General features: G+C 54.5%; 2 protein-coding genes across 2 annotated transcripts in view; both read left to right on the top strand.

The window, feature by feature from the left end:
- Positions 1-1483, top strand: part of DICSQDRAFT_157081 (carboxylesterase from carbohydrate esterase) — a gene marked incomplete at its 5' end in the record, with an annotated part of 2982 nt that extends 1499 nt beyond the window's left edge. The window contains 5 exons of the mRNA XM_007369264.1: positions 1-317; positions 366-495; positions 550-807; positions 869-936; positions 1057-1483. Of these exons, the coding sequence (XP_007369326.1) occupies positions 1-317; positions 366-495; positions 550-807; positions 869-936; positions 1057-1393 (1110 nt within the window). The 3' untranslated portion in view covers positions 1394-1483. The remainder of the gene's footprint in view (positions 318-365; positions 496-549; positions 808-868; positions 937-1056) is intronic.
- A 3664-nt stretch (positions 1484-5147) lies between these two features.
- On the top strand, positions 5148-7491 carry DICSQDRAFT_129197 (uncharacterized protein; the record flags this gene model as incomplete). Its single annotated transcript, XM_007369263.1, has 11 exons — positions 5148-5416; positions 5610-5682; positions 5734-6051; positions 6122-6146; positions 6214-6300; positions 6365-6447; positions 6587-6615; positions 6778-6922; positions 6986-7183; positions 7244-7335; positions 7398-7491. The coding sequence occupies 11 exons, from the start codon at positions 5148-5150 to the stop codon at positions 7489-7491; spliced, it is 1413 nt and encodes a 470-aa protein (XP_007369325.1).
- Positions 7492-9569: the final 2078 nt, after the last annotated feature.

The following is a 9569-nucleotide window of genomic DNA, read 5'->3' as shown; positions in this document are numbered from 1 at the left end:
CGCGAGCACATTGCTGCATTCGCGGGGACAAGGACCGCATCACGATTTTCGGTCCAGTCCGCGGGAGCTGCGTCCGTTCGTGCGCTCATGGGCTCTCCGAAGGCGATGGGCAAGTACGCTGCAGCTATCCCGATGAGCAACCTCGCGGGCGCGAACTATGCCACGACGTACTCTTTGTACTATACCATCCCCGAGGAAGTCTCGCTTATCGCGGATCCGATCATCTCGGCGGCCAATTGCAGCGACGCGAGTGATGTCCTGGGTTGCCTCAGGGCCCTTGACGTCGACACGCTTTTCCGTCTTGGGACTGTTGCTAGGTCGGTCTCATTCGATGTGCCATTCACCATGTGCTGACGGTGCGCCAGGTACCTCGTCGTGGATGGTACATACATCGTCCATCGCCAGCTTCCTGTCGACGGCTCTGGGGAGGTTGCCAACGTCCACACCATGATGGGCTTCATGCGCGACGACGGGGCAGGGTTCATTGGTTACCCGGTACGAGATGTGCTCCCTCTCCACGGTGAGGATTGTCCTGACGGATGTGGATAGACCAGCGGAAACCTGACCGAGGCATTGATTGCCGCGTCTCTGAACACCAGTATCGCCGACAACGCGCTGTTCCCAGAGCCGTCTGGCCCCAATGTAACGCTGAATGTCTACAACGTGACTGCTGGTGCTACGACGGATGTTGAGTTCCGCTGTCTGGACGAGGCGACGGCGTTCTCCGTGGTCACTCACGAATTGTTCAAGAGTGTGTGGTTCTACGAGTTCAACAGAAGTTACGAGCCACCCGGGCATGATCCTAACGTGAGTGTTAGCAGTTACCACCGTCGGTCAGAAGATGTTGACCTAGTACACATACATCTAGTGGCCCACTTGCGAACCGCCCGTCACCCCGGAGCATCCGTTCGGAGACACTTCTGCCGAGTACTTCAAGTGCGTCTTCCTATGCTACCAACGATCTAACGTGCAGGGCTAATGCGTTCATCTTCGCTTGTTGTCTCTCCTCCGACTCGCGATTCGCACTTGTCTCGACCGCCTGCACGGACGTCCCAGGTGCCACTCCGGCGAGCTGTACTACGTGTTCGCTTCGCTCCCTGTGAACCTGCCGTACCGTGACGATCAGGACCTGCCATTCACACAGCGGATAGTAGACATCTGGTCGTCCTTCGCGCGGACGTTCAACCCGAACCCCGACCCTGGGTTCCTTGCTGCCCGCGGCTTCACGAGCACGGCGCAGCAGTTGGCGGCCCAACCAAAGTGGGAGCCGGTGACGAAGGCTAATTTGCATGGGAAGCCGGTGCAGCAGCTACAATGGGAGAGCATGATGGTGCCGTTTGGACAGCAGGAGCAGTGCGATTTCTTGGGCTTCCCGCTGACATATTATGGGTAAAGTGATGATCACGTCGGGGTGCATGTAGTCTTGGGAAAGTGGACGGAACGATGTGGTGGAGTCTGTATACGGTGGTATATTCTAGTCCGGAGAGGGGGTAGCAGGATGAGACGGAAGGTTTGTCCCACCTTGTATGATCTAGCGTGAATGACGCAAAATCATTTCCTAGTGTAGGTATGTAAGCTGTAAGCCGATGCGATTGCTTATCCCGCTGGCCGAAGGTGGATACCTGAATTGAGGGCGGGCGGCCGAAACTTGAAAACGATTGTCGTAGGAGCAAGGCACACGCCGATGAACACGCAGTTCTCGCGGAGACATTTAGAACGTCGCCCAGGCTCCGTGTATTGCCCAAAGTCATTTGGCGACTTCGGCTCAGAACACCAGTGCATCAGAGGCTGTTCGTGACAGAGACTTAGCACGTGGACGGGCAAAGTGCGCGGGTCACGGCTCCACAGTACAGTAGACCTGACCGTCGGACCGTCTCCCTGAGCGCCAACATGTCTCCCTCCAACCACCACAACCGGCGAAAGCACCATATTCTCCCACCCATGCTCACACGGCCTAGCAAGTGTCGCGGCATCTGCGACTTGCCAGTGGAACTCCTGGACATGATTATATCTTACCTGGAGTCCGACGACTGGGGGGTGTGGTCGTGCTCGCTTGCGTGCCGCTACCTCCGTTCGGTATCCATCGAGCATCATTTCGGCAAACGTCTTGCTGCTTGGGACAAACACACTTTCGAACACCTTTTCTCCTTCCTAGAAGCGAACCCCAGAATCGGTGCCAAGATTCGGAGCCTCACGTTGAGTGGCGCGAAGCGGGACGTTGGGAAGGGCTACTCCCTTCTAACCACCATGGACGACGCAATTGTGTTGCGGCTCGCGCAGCTTCTTCCCCATCTTGAGTCAATGGAGCTTCGCACCTTCATATACGGCCAACCTCAGCACTCCGTCCCGCCGCTTACCGCGTTGCCTCAGGGCGACACTCCCGGACCATTCCATCTTCGTTGGCTCTCATTCGGCGACGGATACAACTACTGCCTCCCTCACCGCTCTTCAATCTCCGGCCTTTTCCGCATCCTGTCCTTTTTTACCATCGACCGGCTGCATGGAGACTGTAGAGGATGTCATTTCGACCTCTGCGCTCCACTCGATCAACACTACCTCTACCGTCACTTGAAGGTCAAGGATCTTTGTTTATGGAGTTATGGTTCAGCAAACAGCAAGCATGCGCTCATGCTCCTGAACTCATTCACGGAGGCGATGGAACCGGGATGTCTGGGACGCGTCGAGATTCGATGTCGCGCTGTCTCTGAAGTGTCGGCCATACGCAAGCTCCTTGTCCGGACCGGGGAGAGCTTGACAGGCCTGCAGGTCTGCACGCCTGTTCCTGCATGCCTACCGAAGGGCTGGAAAGACCCAATGATCAGTATGTCGATGTTTTGGGCTCCAGACTCTCCACAGCCACCTGACGTCTGACCCAGGACATTGGCAAGACCTTAATCTAGCCTCGTGTCCGAAGCTCGAACGTATCTGGATCAATATCTACTTACCTGACAAGATCGACGAGAACCAGCCTACGGACGTCCAGGCACTCAGCCTCCCCGGAGCTGGTATGCTTTCCCAAGTGTCGCGTGCCTTACGCGATATCTACATCTATGTGTACGACTTGCCTTGCGTGGCGACACTGAACAACAGGCGGCTGCTTGGGTTGCAAGAGTTCGAGAAGGTCATCACGGCCGACAGGTTCCCGCTCCTGAGGAAGGTGTATTTGAGGATCAGACCCGACGAGGACTTGCAGCAGAAACCTGACTACAAGTGGCGGCAAGTTGTGGTAGGAACGCGAAACGCATTGCCAAAATATCCATTCGCGGGGAATGCTTCAGGTTCAGCGATTCTGAGGTGCAGAAAGTGAGTAACATCGATGTGTGTTTGGATAGGTGATGCGATCGTGCTCTTATCGTGACTGTTGTGGTGCCTATAGCTATACGGATGATGCTTTGGGGAGCCAATGCTGCTCTAGCTACTTATACTGTACAACGTATCCCTGATCATATCTGCTTTGCCTTGCAATCCACGAGTTGAACGATCTCGAGGGGTCGTATTTCCGCCGTAACGATTCAAAGCACCGTCGGCCAACATGCATCATATCACTACTCCACAGGGTGAACACCATCTACGCACCGTCTCAAGACTATTCCACATGTGAATCAGCGTCCCTGCACACATCGCGCGCACAAAGAACGAAATACCCACGACGTTGTCAAGCTCTGCCCGTACGTCAATAGTCTCCTCTCCGACTCGTCCCTCTGCTCGAACGTCTCCCCCGCAAATCGCAGCTACGCCCGCATCTCGTCTCCGCAATCCGTCAGCACCGCCGTGGCCCCCGCTCGATGCACCCTCGCGGGCCACCGCTAAGCGCCTGGAACGCGTCGCGGTGGCAGGTCCCAAGGAAGCGCGCGAGCCGGAACCTATACCGCATTTGCTTTCTGCCATCGCCACAGGAGCATCACTAGGACGGGCGGAGACGGCGATGGGGACACATGGCGGGAACAGACAGGAGTCTACTATGTAGTGTAGTAAATGAGTGGACCGATGCCATCGTCGCGGAGCCATCATATGCTCTGTCGTGCCCTTCGCAATGAAGCGCGTCTTGTGGATGCCTAGATGCTATGTGCAGCGTCAGGAGGTCAGCATACTAAGTCTGGTCTGAAAGGCGCGCCCCCGAAGTAAGTGGTGAGCAGCAGTGGTACTGGTAATCCATCCAGACTAAGTAGTTATAGAAGTTCTCGCTATGGAGCTTTGAAGCGGAGTTCCATACCGGCAAGTGCCGTGGAGAACAACCGCATGCGGCATGTCCGCCACGCAAATAGTCTCGGACACCATCGACTCGAATTGACACCAGCATATGCGCCAATTCGCCCCCCTTACAGAAGATCGGTGACAGTCTGTGCGGCCCCTTACCACATGCCCAAAGCGCCACATGGTCAGAGGGTACAAAGTGTAAGCGCGAACCGCCGATTCTGTGGTGTTGGGCCTAGTTCTGACCAGCTTTAGCCGTAGACATGAAGCCTACTTCCACCTGCTTAGCGCATCGCATGTAAAGAGAGCCACTCTTCGAATCAAGCCCAACCACACAATCGCTCGTTTTACTGTAAGTGGGTAACGTTGCAAGGCGTTTGTGCGGCGCCGAATCGCAGGATTCCTTGCTGGCAGTGGCCCGCATGTCGCTGCATCGAGCTACAAGGCAAGCAGCCTGTCTCATTGATTGCACGGCGTGTGGTTATTTTGGTCCCGGTGCCATGTACTTAACGCATGCCGGGCTTCTCAGACGCGGCTACCACCTCTGCATGCTGTGACGATGTCCTGGAGAAGAAGCAGAACCGCTTCCGACACGCCTTGATGGGCTGCTCCAGTCCCATATGAAGCGGTGAACAAGGTTCCGAACGGTCCACCTGCCTTACGAATTTCCTCTTCCTCGCACTCACACTGCAATCGTCAGAGTTTGTCCACCTTCTGAGCAATAACCGAGAGGTAAAGTAGGCGATGTTCGTACCACCATTACGCATCTTCGTCTCGCTTGTGCTATGCTCCGCCGCACTGTTGAGTTTTGGCGAGCGCAGGATGGACACACGCTTTCCGGCTGTACTTGTCGTGGCAAGTCGCATCGCATAAAACGACATCCTCCCTTTCGCTCTCTCACAGGGAGTTCCCGCTCTTCTGCTTGGCACACCTACCGCCCCCATTGTCACCTCATGTCTCTCTCTCCCAGCGACAGCAACTCTAAGACACGGCTCCATGGAGATGCTTCAGCCGGGCTTGCCGATCGCTGCACTACGTCTACCACTGTGGAGCCTTCGGCCCCCACCGCGAAGCCTCCGGGTCCGCCTCCCAAGTCCATACTAGATGACGATGACCCCATTCTCCCCAATATGAATGGACGGAGCTCGGATGGGAAGAAGATAGTGCTAGTGCCCTCCCCGGTCAGCCTGATTGTCTCACACAGGCATAAAAATAAGAACATGTGAGTTGGTTGTATCATCCCTTATTAGTGCTTTAGTCATCCAATTGTCACCACAGCGACGGCCATCCCTCAACAACAGGGAAACAAAAGATACTTCGGAGGAATCGTATCGAAGGTGGCCAGGGCTTCCAGAGAGAGTAATGATCACTCTATCCTCTACCTTCGATGAAGTAGAGCTGACATGGTTGTTTAGTTCTGGCAAACAGCTCGGAATTGGGTGGAAGCGGGAAATTCATCCAGAGGGAAAGGTGTACTTCCGCTACAAAGTATGAACACTAGTTGTCGTATGTCCTCAGTTAATCATCGATTTGATCCAGAACGTCTACACTGACGCCTGGTTGTACGAAGACAGTACTCTCCACAATCTTGAAGCCGCTGTGGCCATACTCTGCCGACTGATGAAGGTCCGCGAAGGCGAAGACGGCCCTCTGCCAGGCAACATTGAGATTGGTATACACCTGATAGACAAAGACGGTGTCAAGGGATGGTTTGGTAGAAATCGAGAGGATTCGGTCATCCAGGGATGCTACCATATCTGTGACATGGAAGAGAAGGATTGTTCTGGGTCGATGATGTCGACGCCGACATCGTCTGGAACGACCTCGATCACAAGATTGTCGGAAGGGAACACCTTCGTGAGTAGCACCGATGTTTCACGGATTTCACGGGTTGTTGAGGCTAATTCCGTTTCTCTATGTTATTTAGATCTTGCAGCCAAGGCCGCTTACTGGTCCGTCTCTCACTGCCTTGCATTGACGTTGAGCTGAGTGCAGATTGTATTACTATTCAATGCACAGGGAACACATACCTCTTCCCTCATCATCGGACCGTCTCAGGACATGAGCTCAACGACTTGCGCGAGAAACTAGCGTTCTGGACGTTCGGTGAGCTTCTCCGGCACGATGGCATCCGAGTCTCCAGAAGGAAGACTTACCCTCGCTTTTCTAGACGCAGGGAACTCGAAGGCGTCGACATCACCGTACACTGCGAACGAGCTGAAGGATTTCTCAAGGATAGTTGGGAAAATTGAGGTTCGTGTAGACCAAATCATGCAGTCATATTTGCAGCGAATGACGGGTCCATACCAGCCGACTCCAAGAGACCGGAAGATGCATGCATAGTTGGTCTGTGTCTGTGCTCACTACGGCCGCATTGCCTAAGCTGAATCAGTGTTTCAGGGAGACTGAAAGGCGCACTCCGTACGTGTATCTCTGTTCGGCAGAAGTACGAATGTGTTGAAATGCGGCACTGGTCAAAATCCGTTTCGCGTATTTCCACTGAGAAGAAGACGCGCAAATAAACAACTCGCGCGGTGTCTTCCCACATCATTCCGATCCGGATCACCATTCATTTTGGTTCAGATTCCTGAACTGCCTGTCCTTCTACACGGCAGCGTCATATTACGTCAACCTCAATCACCTGTGGATCGGGAGGAAGATGAGCACGAGTCGATGGAACGACTTCGTGATTCAGCTACAAGACGACTGGTACGACGCCATTACTCCGGTAGGCATAGACTAGAGGCATTTCTCAGGATCTCCAAGCTCAATGGTTCGTTCCGTTTGATAGGCGACAGTCATATTAGCCGCCAACCTGAGTTTCCTCGCCATATCTTCGGTCGACGACAGCGGCCTTCCTCACTCGGAACGCAGTCTGGGTCAGATTGTCAGTTACATATCACTTATCCTCAACGTGGCCAACATCTCCGCCTCGACAATATTGGCAAGGCAACATCGCTCCGGCGATCATTCGAGCTTCGAGGGCGAGGTACATGCTTTCATAGCGCTCTAGCCTGCTCATCAAATGCTTACTGCTTCCGTTCACTAGCCACCGAAAGGTGGTCCGCACAAGCAGCAGCTCCAAGAGCTGGAACGACTTGCAGTGATCTTCAGCATCCCGGCCACATTCTTCTGGTGGGGGTACGTGATCTCCCCCAGCCTCGTCTCTCCGCGAAACCAAGGTCGTGTTCAATCGCGCACAGGCTCCTCACCTTCTTCATTTCCATCGGGTGGATCTGCCTTAACCGCACCGCACAGCCTACGAGATACACAGTCGTGGTCACCATCGTGCTGTAAATGTTCTTGCTTCTCCTTGTGATATTGTACACCTACCGCGACACTCATCGGTCCTTTTCGGCCGAACTCCTGGCATTCTTGCCGCTTCCTGTGTCCCTCACCAGTTGTACCTCTCGGTAGCAGGGCTCCTCCCAGGATCCCCAGAAGCAGCCGGCGGACAACAGCAGCACACCCAAACTCGCCGATGTGCAGACACTCTATACGTATACTCAGCCCAACCTCCAAACCGTCTAGATTTCTGACGTTTACCTACCTTCTACGGTGCGTAATTTGATATGCGACTAACTTGAGGTATCAATCTCATGTATCACTTTGAAAGGTTTCCGCTTGTTGCATGCCACCATACACGCGTTCACGCCAAGATCTAGTATTCATGACTGTCTTTACCTCTGTAGCGCGCAATCTCTGTGTCACGTCGTTAATTCACGTAACATCGTCATTTGTAACATCTTGTAATTGTCACTTAGCCCGCGAGTCGGGAATAGAAGGGACGTGTTCGCTTCGCATTCAGCCAATCTTCCTGATTGTCAAGACGAGGTTGAACAAACGAAGGCCTCAACTCATAGGCACCCAACGACGTGTTCTGCGTAGCCCCTTGTAGACGGTCTACGGCGATCTAGGGTAGGTATAAACGCAACTCTGTCAGCCACTCTTACTCGAACTGACTGCCCCTTCCGATGTAGACATTCACCATCCCACCTTTCCAGGGGGGAAGAATGATGACGCAGAAAACTTGACTGCGCTACAATGCGCGCGAACATCTTGTTACAGTATCGCCAATTCTCATGTCATACCAACCCGAACTCCATTCCAAGTTTCCATCGTGCCTCGTATCTCGTTGCAATAGCCTCTCTGCGCCTCTCTGAAGTCTCATGTAACTCGTGGTGAGCCCTAGTCACCGCCGACGATCTCGACTCTGCATTCCCTTCTATTATCGCGATATCATGATCGGCCACACCCTAGCTCAGGCTGAGTATAACTGAGACCGGCGACGGCTTCTGTCCGTCAAACGAAGGAAAACACTTTCCATTCCCAGCCTTCATTATCCGTGCGCGTGCCCTTCCCTCCTTCTCACGTTCTCGCCTTCGGGCCCGTCTTCCGCTTCATTAAGTACGCGCGCGGTCGAAGATTCCTAGGCAGCCTGCAGAAGAGAAGGCGAAGCGCGATATACAGAAGACGCGGAAGCGAGTTGGCGGTCTCGGGCTCGAACGAAGCATTCAAGTGCGCGCAGATGATGTCATTATCAAGTACTGTATTGTGGACGGGGATCCTATCCCAATTCTGTCCCCTCGTCGATGGGGACGTTCCGGTATGGCACTGGCTTTTCAGCGGGGCGATCGTTCAAGTTGACAGCCTGAGCGGTCCCGCCCTACGTCCCATGCCCGGGCACGCAGGCTTCCTGCATCTCGGACAGGAGTTGGCTTCGCATTCCCGTCGCACGACCCAGGCTCACTGGTGGACTGACTGCACTGACGACGACCGGGTCGCATGACTCGTCGTGTAGACGTGACGTCCTTCTTGGAAGCCCGCTAGGCCCTCTTCGTACGCTGCACCATGTGGACGCACTGTGCGTTCCTACTTCGACGTGTGGCTTTCTGGGCGTGTAGGTTGAGGATACAGGCACAGGGGGTGCAGTGCGTATACGAAAGGGACGGTCCCTGGGCCGGAACATATGGCGCTCTTAGGCTACCGCTGAGGGACCGAATGACACAGTGCACTGAGGCTGACGTGAGTCCTCCGAGTTCGAGCGTGCGTGATCTGAGCTGTGCGGGCCTGGCGTAGGCCATATGGTGCCAAACCGCCCTACCCTTTCTCAGGCTAAGTCTTTGGAAGATGTGCACAAGCATATGTGATCGACCGGCACGGGCCGGTGCATGGAAGACGAATAAGCGTACCTGCAGCCATTGCGTCGAATGTTGGGACCCGAGCTAGGCCTCACAGTAGACACCCGTGTTGTTACTGAGCGGAGGGGCAGGCACTGCAGGATTCGATATGACCGACGCGCCCGCGCTTCCAATCAGGCCAGCGCACGCCTGTAATAGATCGAAATGAGAACCAGTTGGATCTTAACACGATCA

The sequence above is a fragment of the Dichomitus squalens genome (assembly GCF_000275845.1).
Source record: "Dichomitus squalens LYAD-421 SS1 unplaced genomic scaffold DICSQscaffold_46, whole genome shotgun sequence".
Classification (NCBI taxonomy): Eukaryota; Fungi; Basidiomycota; class Agaricomycetes; order Polyporales; family Polyporaceae; genus Dichomitus; species Dichomitus squalens.
This window is presented reverse-complemented; position numbering and strand designations above follow the sequence as displayed.